The 25,840-nt window shown below is 47.5% G+C and overlaps 1 protein-coding gene across 38 annotated transcripts in view; it reads right to left on the reverse strand.

The window, feature by feature from the left end:
• FHOD3 (formin homology 2 domain containing 3) overlaps nt 1-25,840 on the reverse strand; it is a 514,139-nt gene continuing 488,299 nt past the window's right edge. For 26 of the 38 annotated variants that reach the window (XR_014074757.1, XR_014074756.1, XR_014074755.1 and 23 more), the window contains 3 exons: nt 21,674-21,845; nt 13,322-13,483; nt 1-591 (listed from right to left, as the gene is read on the reverse strand). Coding sequence is in view for 28 of the 38 variants with exons in the window: in XM_081562359.1 (XP_081418485.1) it covers nt 509-591; nt 13,322-13,483; nt 21,674-21,845 (417 nt within the window). In the remaining 10 variants the exon portion in view is untranslated. Of the gene's footprint in view, nt 592-13,321; nt 13,484-21,673; nt 21,846-23,171; nt 23,196-25,840 lie in introns of all 38 variants that reach the window. The other 12 variants (XM_081562360.1, XM_081562355.1, XM_081562351.1 and 9 more) reach the window with 1 other exon arrangement.

Consider the following 25,840-nt stretch of genomic DNA (forward strand, 5'->3'; position numbering starts at 1 on the left):
TTACGGCATTAAACTCTGTTTATTTAGTATTTGAAACAGGGTGTACATTTATGAATTTGTATAAACATTTATTAATAGTACATCTAAAATCCACAACCAGTAAACAATCTGTGCTTTCTCTTGTGTACGGCTTTGGAGTTGACATCTGCATGTTTTGGTGTCGTGGCGGGACCCGGTCTGTGAACCTAACCAAACTGCCTCATGACCATGGTAACTGTGACGGAAGGGATCTGCTCCTGAAAAGGGGCTGCTCCTGGCACAGAAAAGGTGTCACGCTCTGGAACTACTAAGCCAGGTGTCAAGGAAGGAAGAGACACACAGCGGACACGATGAAGAAAGTACAGGAAGGGGACGCCGGCATCCGTGTCACAAGCCTAGACACCTAGACACGCGCGCCTCCCCCCTTCAGAAGCTTCGGGCGTTAGAGTCTCCGCACCTCCACGGGAGGGGTCCCCCCCCGGCAGGAGCTCACGCTCGGCGCAGACATGCTTCTGAGGGCACCGTGGGGTCACAGCTGCAGCTCCGAGGTGCCCACCAGGCCCAGGGCCCGCGCTTCTTCCGGAGTCAGGCCGCTCTTCAGGGTCCTCCGCACTGCCAGGGCCAGAGACGAAGGGGTGAGAAGAGAGGGCAGTGTTAGCAGCCAGGCCCCTTCCCCGGGGAGTCACAGCGCTCACGACCCCCGGCCCCACCCTACTCCTGCCGAAGAGCCCCGGCTGACTGGCTGTTTTCAGGGCAGGAAAAAAATCTAGGGGCTGCCAGAGGCTGCCCTGGAGATGACCCAGGCACCGCCCTGGAGAGTCAGACAGAGAGGGGACCGTGTAAGAGGGCAGGCGTGGGGGGAGGCCCACCCTTATGAGGTGTCTGAGAAAGGGTGTGAACTACAAAGCGCAGGTGGCATGTTGAGAGCGCAGCCTTTCCCAGCACAAGCAGCAGATCAGAGTTGTTAAGGAATTCCACAGTACAGGAAAACACACATTCCAATGATGCAAATGAGGTGAGATGATCCCACAAATCTGCAGGGATGTACCTCTTGCAGAGGCACCCCAGCAAGGTGTTAACGGAACTCGGCACAAGGCGGGAGTCGTCAGGATGAGCCCCCCATGAACACCATGGTCTTAGTCTCAACTCATCAAAGGGCCGCTACAGAGAAGAACCACTGACTCCTTGAGGACTCAATGCCAAGGAGCAAACAGCCAAACCTCTGAGCGGACTTGGTGGATGTTCTCTGTGAGACACACACAGCCCAAGAAGGACCAGTGACCTCCTGCCCTGAGATTTACAACTGGCAGTTGGAGGAACACTCATATTTAACTGACCGAGAATTGGCTTATGTTTGCCTGACATTATGGGTTTTCCATTGTTTAGTGTGATCAATTTCAATGTCAAAATAGAGGCTGGATAAGGCTGAAGGACGAGGCAGCTGGCCCTTCCAAGACTGGTCTTTTCATTTGAAAGGGTTCCTAATTACATTTTCCTGAATTGATAAATTGTATTTGGCCTACTCTGTACGGGAGTCATACAGAGTTTGGGACATCTGTTCTATTTTCAGAAGCAATGTGTCATAGATCTACCATCTACTCTAAATCATCAATCAGCTAGAGTCCCTGAGATCACCAGGGAAGGCCTTTGATCAGAATGCAGAGAAAGTAAAGCTCACCCTTATTGTTTTCCCACTTTCCTTGCCAGATCTAATTCCTCACATTCCCTCTATGACAAGGGGGCCTATGTTCTCTGAGGCCTCCACAGAGGCGAGGTCCCCACCTCAAGTGTCTGTAGACAACTCCCACATCGATGCCTCCCTGGTCAAAAGTCCACTTAGCCCATGGACAAAGGGCCTGAAAGAGTCAGGTCTCTGGTAGAACAAACAGCGGCCAATATCTGCTAATGAACATTTTTTTCTCTCCCAGGAATCAGCACTCTGGACAGGAAAGGGAAAGTGTTAGTTGCTAAGTCGTGTCCAACTCTTTGCAACCCCGTGAACTGTAGCCCACCAGGCTCCTCTGTCCATGGGATTCTCCAGGCAAGAATAATGGAGTGCATAACCATTCCCTTCTCCAGGGAGACCTTCCCCACCCAGGGATCAAACCTGGGTCTCCTGAACTGCAAGCAGATTCTTTACCATCTGAGCCACCAGGGAAGTCTTACTTTGGACAGGGGCCAACACCTAATCCATCAGTCAGTCAACAGATACTTCATCGAGAACCTATTGTTTGCTCAGCTCTTTAACTCAAAGAATGGGTTTTTAATAGCAGCACAAAGTTTTGCAGTGAAGGGTACCCTCAGATCAGGCCACGGCACACACCACTGCATTTCCAAGCCCAGCAGGGCCCCAGAGCCCCCCTGGCCACAGCTGCTCCTGCACCAGCTCACCCTCCCCCAAGCCCAGACATCCTGGGCTCCAGACTGAGTATCTAACTCATCCAGACAAAATGCTTGGCTCCGGAGCCTTGGCTGGAGGCAGATTGCATGTAACTGAGTAATGGAATTTGTTCTATGGGGCAGCAATAAAAATACTAGTTTGTAATACCCTTTATGTTCTTTAAACACTCCTTCAAGGGTTTGTTAAAGAAAGATAATAATTTTAGTGGCAGAAAACAAGATGAAATATTTCTCATTCTTGACAAGGACGGCTGAGACCTCTTATCCAAGATACAAGCTTCTGCCTGAAGAAGTCCATGCTGCACTGGGAGGGCATCTCATATTTCCTTGGCAACAGGAGGTGGCACGGGCTAGCGACCACCACTCTGCACAGCTCTGCACCCTCATGGATTACACGCCTGCCCAATGACCACACGAACTGGTGGGCATTGAAAGATGCCTCTCTTAGATCTGTTCACATGTTAGCACTATAACTAGAGTGCTCAGTTCATGTAAATATTTGAGTAAGGGCCCTGGCACCTTATAGAACAGGCTATACTCTCCTAATAGATATGGGCCTTGGGCCAGCCAATCCAGGAGCAGGCCAGAGAACAGAACAAAGCTTAATGGTGCTGTACCAGCCTTGCTGCCCTCAGCCTCATGGTCTACTCCTACGTTTCAACGCCATAGACCCCTGAGACCCCTCCAGCCCAGACTTTTCTCTGCTGTGGTGAAAAGCCAGTGTAAGTAAAGGTCCCTCTGCTTGCCAAATGAGTCCCTGAAAGGTAGGGATTCAAAGAAAAAATTGCCCCATTTATAAAATCGTACTTTCCGTAGGCCTTCCTGACAATTCAGATAAATTCTCCCAGAAATATATTAACCCTGAAGAGGACCTTAAGAATTTGAACACTTTGCTAAAAACTCAAAGTTAATTCACCTTACCAGTGGAAAGTAGATGTGAAACGCAGGTGACTGAAATCAGCTTGGTACCCCAATTCAAGTCCTACATGGAAAGGGCCCTTACAGTGTCTGTCTACTTGCTCGTCAGGTTAACTCATTCATTCAACAGAGGTTACAGAAGCTGATGGGGACATGGAGTGAGGGGAGGGGCAAAGGGCAGCAGACTCTGTTGGCCCAGGGGGTGGCTCTCACACAGAAAGTTTCTAGAAAATAAAGAAGTGCTGGGGACATATGAGAATGAGGGTATCAGCAGAATATGGGACTCATACAGCAGAAACTAGCCTCCCATCAAACAGGGCATTCTCAAATAGCACATCTCAAGTGCTGGCGAGCAAGGAGGAAGGCGGGGGGCTGGGGGGCTGGCTTATATCTGATAAGATAACGTCTGGGCCCCTTTCCACTGTGCCCCTCCCTGCTCCCCGCTTGAACGCTCCGGCCGCCTCGGAGCTCCCCAGCCTGTCACATGCGACTGCCTCCCCGCCCCGCAGCTGCTTAACAGAGAACAGACCATGGAAAATGTTTATCCTTGTCTGCCCCGCAGCCCTTCCATAGACGGCCTGGGTCACTGTGCTGGCACCAGCAGCCACTCGACGCCCCAGGCACTTGTGACAGCTCCCAGAACGCCAGCCCTGGGATCCGACCCGGGGCACCTCTGTTGTCAACTTGCGGCACAGGAGGGTCTAGGTCTCATGGAAAAATCCTAAGCTTGTTTTCTCTTTTCCTCCCCACCCTCACCCTTGAATTGAAAAAAAATTTTGTTTAATCCTCCAAAGTGCTCCCAGGTGACTCTCTGTTAAGTTGAATCTGAGAAGAATGATGGTGGTTGGCGTCTCCTGAGCACCTACCATGGATTATTTCATCCCAATTTTGTGGAAACCCTGTGAGATGAGGAGAGGGAATGAGCAACAGCGGCACGGAGAGACGGAGACCCTGGCCCCACGGAGAGTGGGAGAGAAGGATTAGGGCCAAGATGTTCGAACCAGAGCCCACCCTGGAGACAGCTGTGCCCTGACAAGCCTGGCAGCCCACGCACTGACAGTTTTTCATTCTGATGGCAAACGGACCGAGTTTACTTCCATGTGACAGAAAGCCACGTGTGCTCTCTCACCTTTGGATCACTGACAGATTTTTTTTTTTTTTCAGTTTTTTGTCATATAATGCCAAGCAATCTGGAAATTAGTTGTTGTTGTTGTTTGTAATCCCTAAGATCCTAACGACTGTTCTGATGAGTATCCTGAGAATAGCGTGTCTAAGATGACAGGGACTCACATCAGAGCTTGAAGATGTCCTACATGTTTGCGTCTTGGCATTGGGAAGTAACTGGCCCAGCTGCTATCAGAGCTGTTCGTTTATGCAGCCCTTGTTCCTGGAGGGACCTGTCTGCTGAGGGAGAAAAATGATGGGTCCAGTCCTTCCCCTTTGGACTTAAATACCAGGAACTGTGTGTCATTCTTAGTAATCCAATGCTAGACATTCTGTGGGATTTTTGTGGGTTTGGGCTTTTTTTTTTTTTTTTCGGTCAATGTCAATTATTTAACCTTTTAGGTTAATTTCCTTACTTTTGCCCGCCATCTTTTTTTCACATAAAATCCTATCCATTAAAAGCAAGGTTGCCCAAATTGACAGCTTTCTACAAAATAACTGGCCAGTGCTTTTCAAAAGTGTCAAGGTCATGAATGTCTGTCACAGATCAGAGGAGACTGAGAAGACATGATGACAATCCAACATGGGACTCGAAGTAGGATTGTGGATCAGAAAAGGGCATTAGTGGGAAATTGGTGAAATCTGAGTCAAGACTGCAGTTGAGTTAATAGTTAATTTTTTGACATATCGTCCTACAGCGTGCAGGGTGTTAACATTGAGGGGAGCTGGGTGAAAGATAGAAGGCAACTCTCTGAGCTTACTTTTGAAGTAGGCTTTTTTGTTAAGTCTTAAAATTCTTTCAAAGTAAAAAGCTAAAAAAATAAAACTTGGAATGACAACAGCAAGGGGCCAAGGTTCCCAAAGCTGGTTGATTTAAACTTGACTTCGTAGACTCAGCCTGGTGCACCAAGAACCAGTGTCTCTGGGAGAGACCCCCGCAATGAATCCTGACCTCCTGGGAGATTCAGATCCCTGACTTAGGAACAAGAAGGCGGAGGAGTAGGTGGACATGGAGTACATTTCTCTCCATGGATACATCAGGAATACACCTTCAGACACAGAAGTGCATGTAGTGCAGCTGAGAGCAGACAGGAGTATCTGACCAGTGGAAAAGAATATATAGAACCACACAAAACTCGGTAGGATGAAGGAAATAGAGGGGGGGAAAAAAGGAGTGTTAGCAGGACTGGAGAAGGCAATGGCACCCCACTCCAGTACTCTTGCCTGGAAAATCCCATGGACGGAGGAGCCTGGTAGTCTGCAGTCCATGGGGTCGCTAGGAGTCAGACACGACTGAGCGACTTCACTTTCACTTTTCACTTGCATGCATTGGAGAAGGAAATGGCAACCCACTCCAGTATTCTTGCCTGGAGAATCCCAGGGACGGGGGAGCCTGGTGGGCTTCCGTCTATGGGGTCTCACAGAGTCTGACACGACTGAAGCGACTTAGCAGCAGTAGCAGTAGGACTGGACCTGCCTTCAGCAGGTGGGGGAACTGAAGCAGGGGTCCAATCCCCACATCAGAGAAATTGTCTGAGTCAGGAGAAACATTTAAGGTTGAGTGAAACAGCTGATCTGTGGCAGCCTAAATGGAATGAGAATCAGACAGTCCTTGCCGCAGCCATACATGCCCCGGACAGGAACACTGGTCTCCTGGAAGGCGCAGATCCCTGACTTGAGTCATTGCCATCTGACCAAAACACAGGGAAGCTGCTCAGGAAGGTGATGGCCTTTGTGGTGATAGGCCTGACCCAGAATTAAGTTCATTCACACTGAGACGGCTCTTAGCAACACTTATGGTCATTATTGTTGTTGTTCAGTTACTAAGTTGTGTCCAACTCTTTGCAACCCAGTGGACTGTAGCCCACCAGGCTCCCCTGTCCATGGGATTTCCCAAACAAGAATACTAGAGTGGCTTGCCATTTCCTTCTCCAGGGGATCTTCCCAGATCAGGGATCGAACCCTTGCCTCCTACATTGGCAGGCGGATTCTTTACCCCTCAGCCACTGTTGGGAGGTGCAACATTTACGGTATCAGGCACTTTCTACAACCACTGGCCTGGCCATGGTTGTGGCTGTGCAGAGTCGCTACCCCACTTCCCTCCTACACCTGTAGCTATGTTCACATCCAGTACTCCTCCACTATCTCTTTGGTTCCTAGGTAGGCACTGAACAGAAAGCAATCAGTGAAAATGCAAAAGCAGACTGCCTTTTATGAGTCACGCAGTGGAGGAGGACAGGGGAGAGAGAGGGTGGAGACTGGCCAGGGAGAAAAGAAATGAGACGGTTCCCTCCATGGCTTTCTGGCCTCAGAGTTCTCAGCATTGTTGCAAGTCCTGGGCAGGACAGAACTGCCTTCCCCCTTTTCAGATGAAGCCCAGCTTCTTAGTGCATATCTGAGATGTCACTACAGTACTAGACACACACAGTGTTGACAACCCAGGCTTCTGTGCACAGGGGCAACTACACCAGAGTCCCGGGGGTAAAAAGGGAGGGCAAGATGGGTCTGGTCCACGAATTACAGCAGACCAAGTGAGGCGGACAGTGGTGCGCGGGGAGTGAGGTGGGTGATGGTAGCAAAGTGATAATGAGGTGGGGGCATTTTCTGTGCACAAGCTCCTGGGTGACTTCCGCATGGCAGCCCCTACACATCTACAGGCAGCTTCGTATGCCTACCGGGACCCTTGGGCACCAGTGTGAAGGGAAGGGGGGTGGTGAGACCCCATCACAGGTGGCTCACTTAGCCCTCACAACCATCCCGGGAGGCTGGCATGACCGCCCTCACTGGCTGGAAGAAGACAGGCTCAGTGAAGCCAAGCCATTTAAATGGGAGCCAGTCCCCTCTGTGTTATGACTGTGCAGATTCTCAAGCATGGAGATGGATTCCATCTGAACTTGGCAGCAAAGACCATGAACCACTGTCACCTCCTGTCAGTAAGGTGCTTGGCACTTTCTGAAGCCCCCTTCCGAGAACCCTCTGCTTTGTTCCCAGAATAGCTCTCTGACGCAGGAAAAGACAAATTCGCAGATTCCTCTCTTTCACGGATCCTCCCTTCTCTTGAACCTCCACTCTGGGCAAAACGGTGCCTGCCATTCAGACAGATATGGTGAAGGACACAGAAGCCAGCCTCCTTTTTCAACACACTAGTTTGCAATTTGGGAGAGTGATGGGTCTGAAAACACAGCCAGAGAGCCATTCAGTGCAGGGAAACATGTCCAAGCTCTTCCTGCTTTGCCTCTCTAACTCCAAGACTTGAGCCTTCCATTACATCAGAGTCCCAGCAACTCTAGAGCAATGGGCTGCTTCTGCCCTCATGAGCTTGTGTGCAAGGCCTGTACACCCTGTTTTGGACCTGCCTCCAGGGCCCAGGAGATTTGGGGTCTGTTCTGAAAGCACTGATCTCACTCCCCAGTCCCCAGGCTCTAACTTTGCCTCCCAGCTTACCCCTGGCACACCCCTCCAGAGCCCCTTTCCTGTGTCCGTCCAGCCCTGCCTTCCAGACCCTCCCAATGAAGAGCCAGGCTACAAATACCTTCCTCACTTCCCCACCTTCCTTTTCCAGTGCAAAGGGCTGGACATCCACCATAGGTTTAAAGTCGGCCCCAGTGAGTCAGTGAGCTGCTGTCAGCTCTGTTCTTTCTGGCCACTCTACTCCTGCAGCCAGGGGTGGGCACTGATGGGGGTGGCACTTCTCTCCAGAGGCCCACCCCTTACATATCGGCTCTCTAAAATGCACTGACTCACCACCAGGTTTAGGAGACTTTGGGCTCCCTCTTGGGACTTATTCTATTTGTCTTTTGTACTCTGGCCTGTGCACGTGGGTGGGTGCCCTTAGCTGTCTTCAGGGGGCAATCAGTCCAGCTTTAATGAGCTGGAAGTATATTTAGGCTCTGCGTAAATAGTAATGACGTTGAAAAGACAAAAGTTTGATTGAGAAACTCTGGTCCTTTTACTAACATCTTATTTCTACTGTATTCTAACAGCATTCATTTTAAAGCCTCTGGCTCTTTCCATTGTTAGCCCTGTAAAAGAATATAAAATTTGTAAGTAGAAAAGAACTATGTAAATAACATGCAGGGAAATTTTTCTTAATGGGATTAGTGGGGAAATTTCTGGTTATTTTCAAATACCACTTTGGAAAATTACAGACAACTAACCTGAGCACTGATCAGATCCAGCACTCAATCTAATATTTTGTGAGGCATAGCTACCATTTTCCCTAAAACAGGGTCAATAATTTTTCAGATTTGTTCATCCTCCTTCTCCACATAATTCTGTAACAGACAGCATGGCAACATCCCTCAATATGTCATAAAATAAGATCTTTGTTATATTGAATCAACATGAACATGTCACATGCCTTTCAAGAGGAAAGGTGAAGCTTTGCAAGAGGTGAGATGAGAGTCCAGTCATGAAATCGAGTCAGAGTTCAGTGTTCCTTTCCCAGCAGCCTCTAGAATCAGACTTCTGGCCCCTAGCACTGAAGCACCGTTCTTGTAAAGGTGATCTAGCTTATATTCCTAACACATTGTTGGATTGCTTGTAGGTCATGGTCACATCACAGGTGGGGCCCAGACGCCTCCCTGGAGAGAAACAGCAGGAGAGGGGGCATCTGGCCTCTCTCAGTGGGACAAGACCTGGGCTCCTCTGGGAAAGAGTAAAAGGCAAACCACGAGTCCCTAGTGCCCCCTCTGCTCTGTGACAGGCCAGGCGAACGGCGATATGCAGACAGCTAGTGGGGCAGAGACCCTCTTCCAAAGATGGGTCCCAGAGAAAAGAACACAAGGGCCCTCTTCCTCCCCAGACCCTGAGGCTGTCCCACAGAATCACAGTGGGAAGGAGACATCAGATGCCTGTCAGCTTTAAGGTTTTCTAGTGAAGACCAACATTCGGGAGGCCTAAGAGAACAAATAAATAGCCCGGAGACAAACTGTGTGTGCGGCTGTGTGTCTGTATGTCTGTGTGTGTATGTGTGCGCTCAGTCGTGTCTCTTTGCGACCCCATGGACTGCAGCCCACCAGGCACCTCTGTCCATGGAATTTTCCAGGCAAGCATACTGAAGTGGGTTGACATTTCCTGCCCGGACACAGTATGGGGTTGGTCAAAAACTTCATTCGGACTTTTCCATAAGATGTAATGAAAAAACCCAAATGAACTTTTTGGCCAGATAGATACCTGCCCCAATATGATAAAAAGAAAAACCAAAATAAGAAGAAAAAAAGGGCTTGGAGAATGCTCTCCTCAGTCATCTCCACCAGCTGATTTGAGAGCCTTGGCTAGATTCTGGGGGAGCATATGAGGTGCATTTGTGTTGACATTTTACAGGCTAGACATCAACTGGACAATTCAAAACATTTTACTTATTGAGATCCTGATGGTACCAGCCGGGAAAAGAGCAGGACAGACCCTGGGAATCCATTGCGTTGCCCTGGGCGTGTCCCACTGGCCGCGTATTTCAGGCTTTAAGCAGGACTCTTGGCAGGGGTAAGCCTGGCCACCAGCATCAAACATGAAAGCAGAAGTTTAAGTATCCGCAAGGAGTCTCGAGTGGCTTGCAGGTCATAAATTTCTAGGTTATGGGCTGGATTCAGTTTGGTTTCCTGCAACAGCTGGACTGTTATTGTCTTTAGCTAAATGAGTTATAGCCCAAATATGTTGGTTATTCATTTATCCACTTGCCTCATCGCCACCATTAAACAATCAAATCCGATGCAGCACTGTTCCAGGGTGAGGCCCCAACCAGAACTTCATGTCGATTTTGCAAATTGGTTTTTTCTTGTTCCTTTAACTTCTTGTGAAAAGCTGGAGTTTACATCCCTTTATAATAGAAATCAGAGTAACTTCCCCATCTCAAATTTCTGTGGATGGTGCCATCAGTAATAAACGAAACCTGTTACAGATAAACACTTACATACATGCAGAGCTGTATTTGTTGTAGCAACTGCATCACGGGACAAAATATGTTTGGCTAAATAAAAAGAATATAGGGCTGTTTTGCATAAGATTGGAATGGAAATGATACCACAGGAAATTATTTTATGTCAACCACAAAAACAGGCAAAATATCTCTCTGGCCAGACTGATGAGGAAAATTAATTATGACTGTGTTATTGTTCCCAGTGTCATTATGTGTCTCTCTAAGAATCTGGCCAGAGGGCAGGGCCAACACTCTTTGCCAACACAGACATACAACCTATAGGAGGAGGACATGGCCTGGGCCTCCAGGGACTGGCCAGGCCCCTGTCTCATGCAGTCTCCTTCTCTGAGATCCCTGGCCCAACCCTGCCCATCTTCTGGAGGGCAATCCTTGGCCTGGCATCCTTTCTCTACTCCTCTCCCATGGTCTGACTCCCCCCAGCGTGCTTTCCCTAGCTCTTCCCAATGAGGACTCTTGCACTGAGGTTGCCTACTGCCCACTGGTGCATGGTTTCTTCCATTTGGTTACTGGTTTAGTTAAGTCAATAAGAGGAGGGTAATAAATAACAAGGGCTTCCCTGGTGGCTCAGATGGTAAAGAATCTGCTTGCAATGCGGAAGATCTGGGTTCGATCCCTGGGTTGGGAAGATCCCCTGGAGAAGGGAATGGCAAACCACTCCAGCGTTCTGACCTGGAGAATTTCATGGACAGAGAAGCCTGGTGGACTACAGTCAATGGGGTCACAAAGAGTCAGACACAACTGAGCAACTTTCACTTTCAATAAAGGACAAATACTGAAGATAATCTTCTTAAGACCCCAAAAGCCTTTCATAAGTTTCAGTAAAAAAAAAAAAAAAAGCTATTTAAGAAAAAGATTTCTGATTATGAAAACAGCAAGAGAAAAATATGCAAATGATGTAGACAAGCCATACACAAGAGAAGAGATGCAAACCACAAGAGGCTAGACCTTCCCAGTGTGCAGAGAAAAAGTAAGTGAAATCATAAAGAATGCTATTTCACACTCTTCAGAAAAAGGCACGTACTGGCCTGGCCTGGAGCACGCAGTGTGGAGAGAGTGAGGGTGAATCTCTGGAGAAGAGCCTGCCCACTAAGATGTGCACATCTGGGGACCCTGCAATTCCAGTCTTGGCCTCGTACCCCAATGCCACCTCCACCTTACTATATGTTTGGGTTCCCCGGGGATCTTGTTAAACGCAGGTTCTGAATCAGCTGCCCTGGAGAGGTCCCTGCTAACAGCCTCCAGGAGATGCTCACGTTGTCTGAGGAACAACTTTAAGTAGCAAGCCCCTAGTCAAGTTTTTACATGGGAGCCCCAGGAGGATGGTAAAGCAGCACCAGGAAATAGTGAAATGTTGGAAAACATAAAGACAGCGATGTTGGAGCCCACAAACATATTCTTAAATATGTAAAAAGTCCCCCTGAATGATAGGTTTCTATTTAAAAAATGGAGGGAGTGTGGCAGAGGCCCCACAAAGTGGAGCGAGAGTCCTTCTAATGACACCAATCACCCGCGGGCACGGGAAGGACCCCGCCACACAGGCTCTCCGGAGGTCGGCTTGAGTCCAGCCCAGACACCTGGGATTTTTAAAGCTCTGCAGGAAGTTCTAATGTGCACCCATGGTTGAGAGCCACAGCTCAAGAAGGTACTCAAAGATTGTACCAGCAGGATGGACCTCCTCTAGGAGTGTGGCAAAAACCAGCCTCCCATCTCATTGACAGAACCACAGCTCCCACCCCACCAAGTTCTGTAATTTGCGAGGCTCTGCTTCTCCCTGCAAGCAGTGTTGAGTGGAACTTACTTTTCTGGGGAAAATGTCCGCTAGACTCTAAAGGCAATGATATAAAAGAGGCAGGGTCTGAGAGTCTGTGGCAATTCGGTTTAGTGTTCTTTATCCTGGAAACACGCATATCAACGGATCAAACAGAACCAGGGCGTCCACAGTATGCAGCCCAAAATGCAGCCACCTCCTGTGAGTGCAGGGTGGCACTGCGTGGGGAGCTCTGAGTTTGAGTTCTTATTGAACTCTTGCCTCCTAAGAGGCACTCTCTTTTCACTCTGGGAGCCAAGACAAGGGGAGGCAACCAGGCACCCTTTTTACGAAACATCAGAAATCCCTGTCCTAGTCGGCATTCCTGGAGGCTGAGCTGGTGGAGACTCAAGCTGTCTCTTGAGTGACCGGCAGCAGGCCGAGGCTTGGGGGGTGAGCTCACTTCTGAAACACAGGAGGGCCATGGCCATGTCAAAGGATTCAGAGAACCTGCTTCTCGAAGTGAGCTGTCCCTGTGAGACTCAGCCTGGTGCCCACAGAGGTGTCTGCACACCTGTCATTCAGCGGGTGGGAGCAGGTAACAGGGAGCAGAAAATATCCTCTATTTGGTAGGAAATTTTTAAAAAAGCCTGATCAACCTAGGCTAACATGAACGGTCTGAAGCATCCTAATGACCGTAAAGTCACTTGCCACCTCTGGGCTCACCTTCAGCATGTTCACGGGTAGCAGTGAACCACTGGGGAACAGCCTCCAGCCCAGAAAGTGCCCCCTGATGCTGGGCAAGGGGCAGAAATGTGGCCTCAGCAAAGCACTCAGGGCAGTACTTGGCAACTGGCCCACTGTATCCATCCCTGCACACCAAAGAAATTGAAAGGCCTTTCAGACCTTCCTGGGGACAAAGAGTGAACCGGGGGAGGCCTGACCAGAAATGCAAATACAGTGGACAGGTGGCCGCAGCACACCTCCTTCCCCAATGGCCAGTGCTGAAGGTCCAGCACAAAACCCTTTCATCGAAGACCACAGGTTGGCCCTCCAGGCACCACAGACAATTCACTAAATTCCCCCTCTGAGTCCCTGCCCTTCCAGGTCATAGAGAGCCAGGAGGCTGCTCCCAGGAGGCCGAGTCCCACACATCCTAACTCCGAGGCACTTACGAGACTTCCGGTTGGCGCGGGAGCGCTTCCTCTCCCGAGGCACCACTCGCTGACTGGGCACCTGGGTGGCTGACTTGACGATGCGGTCCATGATCTCATCAGCTGCATCATCCGTGACATTAGGCGAGTCATCCATTCCCATAGTCCAGGAACTAGCGGATCCTGGAGAATCAAACAACCAGAGAGCACAAGGTACTCAGAGAGAAGGAGAACACAGCACTGCTCCTGCAGCAGCGAAGCCCATCAGCAACAGAGCCCAGCGGAGCCCAGAGTCAGGGCGGAGTCTGGGGGATCCAGGGAGCTCACCTGTCCCCACTGCAGGGGCACCGCAGTGACCTGGGACCATCATCCTCCAGGCTCTGGCCTCCCAGGAATCCATGCCAGGAATCAGAGTATGTCATACTCCTCTGTCACACAGCTGTGTCCCCGTCTCTCACTGTTTTGGATATGTTGCCACCTGCCAGGCCCTGTAGTCATGGTTCGGGGGAGGGTAGACTCCCAATGCTACATGGTGCCCTGCACATCACAGATACCCAGTGATGTGCTCCAGAAATGTCCTGAGACAGTTTTTACGTTTCAGCTATACATCTCTGGTTGTATGTGCCTAGTGTATGTCAACTAACCCTAACTTCTCATTCAGTTAAATAAAAGCCAATGGATTTTGTAACATATGGTTCATCTTTGGATTACCTAGCCTTTAAAAATCATAACAGGATTGCCCTCTTCCATTAGGAAAGGGGAGGTAACACCCATTGTCTACTTTTAAAAAATTTATTTGGCTGCACCAGGCCATAGTTGCAGCATGTGAGATCTAGTTTACCGACCAGGGATCAAACCTGGGCCCCCTGCATTGGGAGTGCAGAGTCTTAACCAACTTCTTTCACTACCAAGGAAGTCCCCAAACAACATTTTCTGTGGTACATTCATGTGCTTCCTGATCAGAAAAAAATTTGTTTATAGCTATATGTTAAGACAGTCCAAGTCTGACATGAAAGCACCTGCCTCTAGACCAGCAAGAAGAAAGTACCACAAAAACATGGGTCCTCAAATCATATTAAACACTTAGAAATGAATGCTATTTTGATTCATCAAAAATGAACTTTGTGACTGATCAACTCCTTTGTGAAATCTCTTCTCTAAGATGGGAAATATGCTTCTGTAAGAAAAAAGATGTACAATGTGCTCAAAATTGTGAATTCTTCTGCCTACACTTCTCTTCATAATAAACATATGACTTTAAGAGCCTGTGAGTGAGTGTTCTCAGACTCTGTTTGTGAACACAGGTACCCTGAACTTGACCAAGGTCCAGCTAAAGCTGAAGAATAGCCAGCTTTTCTCAAGCTACAGGGAAAAAAATGTTAGTAAACATTTATCTTAAATTTTGAGTTCTAATTTTTCAAAACTTTGGTGTTTGGATATTAACAGAAATTGTAGGGCATAGTTGATCACAGCTCAGTAGACTGTACATTTTACAGACTGCAAATATGTAATATACTATAATTTAGTCATAATTTCTGCTAGTAAAATTCAGATGACTAAATTAAATACACAAAAAATTCGTACTTGGAAAAAGAGAACCAGGATTCCAGTGTTTGACAACTTGTATGTATTTGAGAACTGAGGCCATAAGACAATGATGTTTTCTGCTAACAAGGCTTTTGTTGTGGTCATTTTAAAAAATTGCTTTGTTTTATGAATAGGAGCATACTTATAACATTGGGATACAGAAAATCAGGACATTTTAACTTTTCCAGCTTATACCTAATCGCAATTGATCTACTTGTTTCCATCAGAAGGTTAGTGTTTTCAGCATCATAAAACCCTCTAAAAATACGCTCTTATCAGAAATGAATTTTTGAAATTGCTGAATTTTTCTGCATTCTCAGGCTGGTCTAGGTGTTCTAATCAAGGGCAAGAGGCCTTGCAGCAGCAGAGCTCTCAGACTGGGCTCGGCAGAGCCTCTGAACTACAGCCCTCCTCACAATAAAGCCATCAACAGAACAATTTCGTTTTACCCAGCAATTTCCTATTTCCCCTTTTCTCTATTGATTTAAAATTCTGTGCCCTATTTTGAAATGCCAAGCTACCCTTCCCAAAACACACAAAGCTCAGGCAATTGTCTTTGCTCATAATACAATGTAACTGGCTCCCGAAACGAGCCAGAAATAAAGGCATCATCTGATCTTTCCACTGAGAATTACCTATATGTCCATCTCACACATTCTTGGGGAACTGCTTGCACTGTGACATGTCAGGAGATGCCCACAAGGAGTATCTGGCCATCCGTCCAGGACTGTCAGACTCAGTTTTGTGATGCTATCATTCTCTCATGACCTCAGTCTTGGTTCTGCTTCCTTATCCCCTCTCCTCTTGGTTACTTTCCTCACTGCTCTATCACCACTGAAGCCCGTTTTCTTGGTTGTGTACATGCTTCCCTTTCTGGGACTTGTGCACACACATCAGCCACAGGAGAACATTGCCCATACCTTAGACTCCAAGGGGGCTCCCCAGGTCTCCCAGGTGCTAGCTAGACATTGATATATACTGACATGTCTGTGTAACTTATTATATATAATATATGCAAATAGAGAGAGAGATGGTGGAGCAGATAAAACATTACAGACCATGATAGTATCATGTCATTTTATTTGGACTTCCTTTTTTAAAAAATATGCAAATTGTAGTTTGAAAGAAAACACTGCAACTAATTTTTCCCTTAAAAATCTAACAAAGACATAGTCTAAAATGAAAATAATTATATCCAAATAGATATTATATTACTGTAATAAACATCTACCTTCATTTCTAAAAGAGTTTCCCTGGTTATAGATTTCTAACAGGTTAGAAACTTCTTTTTTTTCTTTGGCAGTTTTAAAGGTGCCATTCCACTTTCTTCTGACTTCCATAGTTTCAGTTAACAGTGAGTTATCATTCTTACTGTTGCTCCTCAGAGAGTACACTCTTCTCTCTCTGGCTGTTTTAAAGATGTTATCTATATCTTTGGGTTTTGGCAGTTTGTCTGTGGTATGCCTAGGTAGGGTTTTCTTAGTATTTCCTCTCCTTGGATTTGTTGTTTTTCTCTTTAAATATTTTGTCTTTGCTTTGTGGCATGCTGACTCCTCCTGTTGCAGAGCATGGGCTCTAAAGCATGGGGCTCAGTAGTCATGGCACACAGGCTACCCTCGTTGTGGTGCAAGGGCTCAGCTGCTCCAAGGCAGGTGGGATCTCAGTTCCTCGACCAGGTATCTAACCCAAGCCCCCTGCATTGGAAGGTGGATCCTTAACCACTGGACCACCAGGGAAGTCCCTCCTTGGACTTGCCACCTCTCTAAAATATGTGGATTGCTATCTATCATGAGCCTTTGGAAAATTCTCACCCATTATTTCTTCAATTATTACTTCTTACTTTTTTTTCTTTCTGATACTCCAGTTACACATATGTTAAGACGATTTGACTGTGTCCCACCTATCTCTTATGGTAAAGAATTTGTCTGCAATGCAGGAGATCTGGGTTAGATCCCTTGGTCGGGAAAATTCCCTAAAGAAGGGAATGGCTACCCACTCCAGTATTCTGACCTGGAGAATTCCATGGACAGAGGAGCCTGGCGGGCTACAATCCATGGGGTCACAAAGAGTCAGACACGACTGAGTGATTTTCACTTCATTCCACTTCACCGATCTCTTACATTTTGTTCCATTCATTCTTTCTCACCATGCTTCAGTTTGTTTATTTTCTATTAACCTATTTTGTTTGAACTCACCAACCTCTTTTACTGGTACCACTCTGATGTTAAACCCATCATATCAATTAATCATATCAGATATCTTCTTTTCGGTTCTAAAATTTCCAGTTGATTCTTCTAAATAAATTTCAACCTTTTGATCAATCTGTCTCTATTTTACTTTTTTTTTTTTTTAACAATTATAAATGGCTAAATTTGACTGCAAATTTCAACATCTGGATCACCTGTGGATCTGCTGCTCCAGTCTACTTTTCTTCTTCTTGGTCACATTTTCATGTTTTCTTGGCTCTTAATTTTGACTATTTACTTTGTGTAGAAAAGAATGCAGAGTCTGAAGTCAGCGTCTTTACCCTTTTTGTTAAGCAAACACAGTGAGAGACTGAGCAGTTCTTGTTGTTGTGTTAGTCGCTCAGTCACATCTGACTCTTCTGTGACCCCATCGACCATAGCCCACCAGGCTGCTTTTGTCCATAGCATTTCCCAGGCAAGAATACTAGAGTGGGTTGCCATTGTCTTCTCCAGGGGATCTTCCCAACCCAGGGATCAAACCCATTTCTCTTGCATTGGCAGGTGGGTTCTTTACCACTGAGCCACCCAGGAGGACTGAGCAGCATTGGGGCCAAATAGCAGTTTTCGTTGAGAATCAGTCCATCTCTATCTTTAACTACCTGTATACATTTGAAGGTGCTTCCTCTAAATTGTCTTTGTTTCCTCAGAACTTCAAGACTGTAGGAAAATTTCTACAGCCTTTCTGACACAGCCTCCCCCTCCCCACATCCCCATGCTGCCCCAGTACTTAGCAAATGTCCCATGAAGAAAATTGTCTGCATTTGAAGCTTCTCTAGCTCCATCCTCTTATGCCAGCTCACATGACTACTCTAAGTTCTGCTGGCTTCTCTTCACTATTACTCTGCTCACAGCAAATCTCTCAGCCTGGGCCCAGACTAGGTGAATGCTCTCAGAGAGGTGTCCTCAGCTCACCTAGAATTCTAGTTTGTCTAGTTCTCTCTCCTTTCACAGTTCTCTGATGTATTCTAAAGGAAAGCTTTTGTTATTTTATTAAAGTTTCTGGTTTACAGTAGCAGGCGTAGTGACTTGCTACTCCCTGTGACATGCTACCTGGAAGCAGAAGTCTCTGCAAGTGCGAGAGACTGAACCACTTTCTGTTCTGATCCTTCTCATCAGTTAGTGAAAATGAACCCACATCACACAAAGCCAGCAATATCTTTTTCTTTTTGTCCTTTCCAGTATGGAAGGATTTTCTCTTTTAAAATTAGCACAACCCATTATGTTCCATTGCAAGGAGATCAAACCAGTCCATCCTAAAGGAAATCAACCCTGAATATTCATTGGAAGGACTGATGCTGAAGCTGAAGTTCCAATACTTTGGCCACCTGATGCAAAGAGCTGACTCACTACAAAAGTCCCTGATGCTGAGAAAGATTGAAGACAGAAGGAGAAGGGACAACAGAAGACAAGATGGTTGGATGGCATCACTGACTCCACCGACATGAGTTTGAGCAAACTCCTAGAGACGGTGAAGGACAGGGAAGCCTGGCACGCTGCAGTCCATGGGGTGGCTAAGAGTTGGACATGACTTAGTGACTGAACAACAACAACAATTATGTTCCATTAGAAAGAGACCTGGGTTTGATCCCTGGGTGGGGAAGATATTCTGGAGGAGGGCACAGCAACCCACTCCAGTATTCTTCCCTGGAGAATCCTCATGGACAGGGGAACCTGGCAGGCTACAGTCCATGGGGTCTCAAAGAGGCAGACATGACTAAGTGAGTAAGCACACAGCATAGCGATATTGGACTCCACCTCCCAGGGTGGCTTTCATTGCACCAACTTGCATCCACCAAGGTACAGCAGTCCGACTCACAATGGCTGGGGTCACTGTAGTGCAGGCGCTCATGCTGCCTTTGATCCCCTGGTGGCCACGGTTAGCCTAGGAGACAAAGCCTACAAGAGCTGCTGGGGCACAGACAGACTCATACATAGGATGCCCTAGGCCTTTTGGGAGCCAGTGATTGCCAACCTCACACCCACAGTGTAAAGCTGTTTTATTTTATTCTTATCCTTGCTTTACATTTTGTCTAGACTGACAGTCTCTACTGCTCAGCATTTAATGATATTATTTTCTTCACCTTCTGATCTCAACTTTCTTCTCTCCTCTTATATTCTGTCTTGTTTACACACTCTTTCTCTCCTGTCACCTCTTAATTGATCTGAGAAATGGAGGCCTTTTATAGCCATCACTGCCCAAGAAGCAGGCACCTTTCTTTCCACGTAGAAAACCAGACGATCAGAATGTCCCACACCAAGTACTCAGGGCTGTGGTCTGTCACAGTCACATCTGTCTGCTTTTGCTCACCAAAAGGTTGCCTGTGCTTTGCCCAATAGTAAGTTATTTTCTTTTCCTAATTCCACATCCAACACCACCTGAAAAATCAGAGGGTTCAGAAAGACCAAACCACAGAGAACCTAATCTGTGATCCTTTGATGTGAACAGTAACACATGCATGTATCTGGGGTATAGTCTGGGAATTAGATTGTAGCACAAGGGCTGACTATTCTATTTATCATCTGCGTCTCAGTCAGGATGACAATGGGGAAGGGAAGAGGCAGGCATCCCTTCTTCTGGCGTATTCTTAGCTTCCTATCAAAGAAAAAGCCCTGTGAAAGGTGCAGCATTAAGAAGGGGAGAAGGAACTAGATTCAGGGACACTGTCAGTCAGTTCAGTCGCTCAGTTGTGTCCAACTCTTTGCGACATCCCATGGACTGCAGCACGCCAGGCTTCCTGTCCATCACCAACTCCAGGAGCTTCCTCAAACTCATGTCCATCGAGTCAGTGATGCCATCCAACCATCTCATCCTCTGTCATCCCCTTCTCCTCCTGCCTTCAATATTTCCCAGCATCAGGATCTTTTCAAATGAGTCAGTTCTTCTCATCAGGTGGCCAAAGTACTGGAGTTTCAGCTTCAGCATCAGTCCTTCCAATGAATATTCAGGTCTGATTTCCTTTAGGATGGACTGGTTGGATCTCCTTGCTTCCCAAAGCACTCTCAAGAGTCTCTTCCAGCATCACAATTTGAAAGCATCAATTCTTTGGCTCTCAGCCTTCTTCATGGTCCAACTGTCATATCTGTACATGACTACTGGAAAAACCATGGCTCTCACTATATGGTCCTTTGTCGGCAAAGTGATGTCTCTGCTTTTTAATATGCTGTCTAGGTTTGTCATAGCTTTTCTTCTAAGGATCAAGAGTCTTTTAATTTCGTGACTGCAGTCAATGTCCGCAGTGATTTTTGGAGCCCAAGAAAATCAAGTCTGTCACTGTTTCCACTTTTACACTCTAAAGCATTTCAATTTGGGCAATAAATACATGGCTTCTTCTAGTTTGTGTGCACACTATGTGCTAAGCAAACACCAAGGGGACAAAGTCCATCCTCCAGGGGTTCATCCTCTTTAGTTATAAAGTTTGTAAGTTCCTGAGACCTAACCTGGGGTCTCAGGAGTTCATGGTGAGGTGGAGAGCGTGGAGGAGGTAAACTCTGGTGACGACAGAACAGGCAGAGGAGAGGGGACAGCATGAGCCACGGTGGGGCCTCAGGAAGACACAGGGTGTGCAGATAAGGGTGATGCACACCAAGTGGGGCCAAGTGAAAACCAAGAGTGGGGGCCAGGAGGGGCCCAGACCCCAGGGGACCTCAACACACATCAACAGCATGGGCTGGATCCTGCAGGCAGCGAGGAAACTTAGGGAGGTAAACGTGGTATCAGCCCAGACCAGGGAAACACGGGTAAGCACCCTCAGATGCAAAATGCATCTTAATTCTTAATTCAAGTTAACAATCCTGTCCAAGTTATAAAACAAACTTGGAAACTCTTATCTGTCTTTACCATCTTGAAGCTTGGTTTCCTCTCTGCCTTTTAAAAGAGGCAAAAAGGGATAGCATTTTAATTCAAGGGTCAGCAACCTTTTTCTGTACCCTGCCCGAGAGGAAAAACATTAGGTTCCATGGTCCCTGCAGTCTCTGTTGCAACCCTTCGACTCTGCCCCGCAGTGCAAAAGCAGCATAAACTGTACACATACACACAAGGAAGGTGACTGTGTTCCAATAAGACCTTACTTACAAGAGTGAATGGCCAGCTAGCTCACTTTCGCATGGAGGACATAGCTTGCTGATCTCTGGTTGTTTTTAAAAAATATTTATCTTTATTTGGCTGTGAACTCTTAGTTGTGGCATGTGGGAACTAGTTCCCTGACCAGGCATTGAACAAGGTCCCTTGCACTGGGAGCACAGAGTCTTAGCCACTGGACCACCAGGGAAGTCCTGCTGATCTCGGCTTTAACTCAGAAGGATTCGTTCACAGCACTCGTGCCTGCTGTGTGAACTAAGCTGTGCTTTGGGGAAGGTTGCCTGTTTTCGAAATGAAACTACAGAAGGCAGGTCACAAAGGTGTGAGTGAAGGAAAGTGTGATGACGTCAGTATAGAGAGCCCCGGGGAGTGGACCGTGCACTTCCCGGACAGACACACAGTCACCTGTACCCTGCGCTGGGGACCCGAGAGCATGGGTGACACCCCGGAAGACGGCGTTACCTCGGCTTGCGCGGCTGCGGGTGCGGACGCCCAGCGCGGGGGCGTCCTCCACGGCGGGGGACGAGGTCTTCAGCACAGCCTTCATGTTCTCGTGCTCAGCAGCGTCCTCCGCGTAGCTCAGGCCCTGTGGCTGGCTCGGGGGCGCCGGGGAACCGCCGGAGAACTTGCCAGACTGCAAGAGCAAGCGGGGTTACGGCATGAGGTGACTCCCCTCAAACCAACTCAAGCTCAGCAAACCTCCAGTTGAGGAAAGCCTTTTCTGTCTTTTTTTGTTGTTTACGTGCATTCGGCAGACGGCGTTAGTGACTGCAGTCAGTGAGGGCGTCAAGGAACTGATGACAGACGGCTGCTGTGGGGCAAGTTCTCCTATCAGAAAGAGCAGCCTCCTCCCGGAAGGACCACACCCAGCCTCTACCGCAGTGTGTCTCCCCGCTCACTGCAGATTCCCTCCGGGAAGCCGGCAAGGGGCGACGGACTGCAACTCGGGGGAAGAACTCAGAAACCACATCTATTTCTATCACCAAAGGCTGGATATGAGTGTTGAAACATGCCTGTTAATCAACCACAGTGCGATTTATTTTTTCAAATGTGGTGCCAGAAAGCAGTTAAAGCGTTCGTATGGATCACTTATTACGGTAGAATTTTAAAAGTGGGATTCAGGTGCAGAATCTTGACCCGTCACTTTACAGAGGAGGAAACTGAGGCCGTCCAAAATGGAGTGATTCGCCAAAGGCCCCAAAAGAGTTTGATTCAGGGCCAAGATCAGAACATGACCCAGAAATCCATGCTGAAACTGAGTCTGGCAACACTCACTTCTTCTCGTTGTGTCAAAAATTTAGTTGTTTTCACAAGCATTACACTCCCGTGATGAGATTCTCTAATTCTAGGCTGAACAAAGAGAGCATATGTGTTTTACAAGAGGTATGCTAGAATATCGGGCCATATGCACACAAAGCCAAACATCTGGATGAAAAATAAAAAGTCAGTTAGAATAATACTTGCAAAGAGCAGCTCCATCCATCCCTGGCTTCCCCTTTTTACCCACTGTCTCAGCCCTGGTGCTGCAGCCCAGGACACAGCCGTGGCTCGTACCATCTGCGTGGCTCCTTTCTCATCCTTCAGTTGGGGCAGCCCTGCCCTGGCCCCTGGTTCTGGCACCCACACCAGGGTCAGGGGAAGGAGCCACCACCCATCCCACCCCTTGTCCATCTGTATAGCAGGAGGAAGAGATTAACTGACCCTGCCACCCTTGTCAGGGCCGGGGACTCCAGGACAGTTGGAAAATGCAGTTTCCCTTCAGTCAGTCCCTGGGACACACACCATGACGAGAACCCATGTAAGGAGGTTAGTGATCACACGGAAACCCAGCAGAAAACAGTCATGCAAGGTTTAATGCACTGAACAAGGCTGGCACATCATGCTGCTCACATCAGGTTAGATTCTATGGCACGCTCGGGAGGGTCACGCGTGGCATTCTCCACGTTTATAAACATCCTACCTCAACTTCGTCTTCTTCGTCAGTCTACTCGAGAGGACAGGACAGGATGGGAAAGACAGGAGATTCTTAGAAGGCACAGAAGTCAGCAAAGATGAGACCATCTCAATGCCACATCAAATTCCAATAAAAGGACTCAGCCACCGCAAACAGGGTGCACCCTTCTTGATGTGAGTTGCTGAGCCCCGCCTTCATAGCCCTCCTGTCTGGACATTCTCTCTGAGAGCCGCAAGACCAGTCTTGACCAAGGTCAGGGTAATTTCTTGAGGCTGCCCAGGAGGACAATTACTGGTTCACCTGGTCCCCTGACCATCAAAGACCTCTGTGCCCGGTCACTGGGCTGGCCATGTCCCAGGGAACCCGCCACCGCCTGCCAGCCATCAGGCCTTCCCTCTGTCTGTCTCTGCCCATCCACTGTGCCCCTCCTCTCACTCTGAGTGCCGAGTCTCTCCTTGCCCAGGCTGCCAGGTCTGGGTCCCCATGAGCCCGCCTACACACAGGCCACTCAGGACACGGGGGACCACTGCCTGGACAGGACGGGTACCATGACTCTTTCCTCAGAAACATCAAACAATGTTTAAAATCTTACCTGTCCCTCATGGAGGCTGTCTGAACTGACACACCATTCTTTTAATTATCACCAGCCAAACTGCTTTAAGTAACCAAATAAAATATTCCTTTTCCAAAAATAAATTGAGGGTGAAAGTCATGTCAATTTCTTAATTCTAAATCAAACACACCCTCAATTTAACTTGTGTTTCCACTGAGGTTACAAGCCAGGATGGCAAATCAGACTCAGGTTTTTGAGAATTGACTAAACTTTTGGGAGCCGAAATGACAAAATGCTTCCAGTTCTACACTGCCTCCAGGCAATCGGCCTTGTGATGAGAGATGACTTTTTTTTCTTTTTTAATCTTAGAGCTTAATTTGACCAGATAGTTGGCATTGTCCCAGTTATTAGCACACATGCTTCCCTCTAGCCCTCTCAACACCCCCCAGTCACTAGCGTTTGCTTTTCACAGAAGAGAAAGTTGGGGTTGGGGAAGATTAAGGGTCTCACCCAGGAGGACCATGGCCCTCGGCCGGGCTGTAAGAGTCCTGGGATGGGCAGCCTATGTCTCACTGCCCGTCCAGGGTAGAGTCCTGGGATGGAGAGCCTACGTCTCACTGCCCGTCTAGGGTGTGATGAAGGCAAAAAGGGCTGCACTTGCCTTGTACTGTCTTGTCTATGCACCGTGTTGCCTGGAACTAGTTTAGGACACAAGGAAAAAGGCGTGAGTTAAGTTCTCATTGACCCTTACATGGCGGGGCTCCTGGAGAGTAAGAAAGGAGGCCTTCTGCACATTCAGAAATAGACAAAGAAGAGGGGAGACAGGCACGTGAGAGTAGGTGTGGGGCTGTGAATGCAGGGTCTTCAGATTTTACCCAGACTTCTCTGTGCCTCACAAAATGATGCTTTTGCTAAAGTCCTCTCTGTCTAATTGCAACCACTCCCATCCTCATTATTCAGCATCTATATTAAAAATGACTTCCCACAGTTTTCTCTAAAAATCACTTCCAGCTGTGATTCTCAGGGGCTCTGTGACTCTCTATTGCCTGCTTTTGTTCTCAGCTGTGCATATATGTCGTTTTCTACCCAGATCGTGACACCTTTGGGGTACAAGTTTGTTACTGTACTCACATCTTCCTAGGAGCCCTGTGCCATGGTGGGTACACAATGGGTGCTTAACTGAGAACTGGAAAAACCTGAAGCTGTATACTTTGCTTTGAGTGACAATATCCTAATCTTCCAGCAGATGGCAATCTTTCGACACGAATGGTGCTACTTGGACCACCAAAAACAAGGGCCACCTTGAGGCTGAACCCTGAAGAAACCTGCGCTGTCCAGATTTCAATGCAAATTTAAATATTTTTTAATCCAATTCTAGAAACGTTTACCCCTGTTTATAAATAGGAGGACTGAATATTTTCAGAAAAGGACACAATTTAAAAATTAGTGGGATCTGTCAAAAAAAATCTCAAGAATTTGGCAAGAAATTCTGATGTGTTTTCATAACTATAAGCATATTGAGGTTGGATTTTTCACACTCCAGTGTGTCTCATTTCTACAAACATTAGTACTTCCCTTTTTAAACTTTTAAAAATAATACTTTGGAATGAAATGTGGGCCACAGTTTGCCCAAGTGGGTTCAGTTTGCTTCCTGAGTTGCTGTCTTGCCAGGAAGCTGAAGATCCAACTGAACCCAGATTTCAGGAGAGGAGATGGAAGATTCAGCTGATGGCACTGGTCTTTATAACAATCTGTAGAAAGGGTCCCTTCTGCAGAAATTCGATCTGGGTATTCCCTAAGGATCCAGCAAATTCCAAGGAAACAAGGATCAAGGATAGGGTGAATGGTAAGGAGACTAGTCCCTGGTTCTCCTTCAAAATGCCTTAAAATTGAAACACAATTTCTAAGATAATTCATCTGAGAAGGTCACACCCCTCAGGAACGTGGCTGCTGCTGCTGCTGCTGCTTAGTCGCGTCAGTCGTGTCCGACTCTGTGCGACCCCATAGACGGCAGCCCTCCAGGCTCCCCCGTCCCTGGGATTCTCCAGGCAAGAATACTGGAGTGGGTTGCCATTTCCTCCTCCAGTGCATGACAGTGAAAAGTGAAAGTGAAGTCGCTCAG

Source organism: Giraffa tippelskirchi, chromosome 14 (assembly GCF_054371585.1).
Source record: "Giraffa tippelskirchi isolate mGirTip1 chromosome 14, T2T-mGirTip1v1.2.pri, whole genome shotgun sequence".
NCBI lineage: Eukaryota > Metazoa > Chordata > Mammalia > Artiodactyla > Giraffidae > Giraffa > Giraffa tippelskirchi.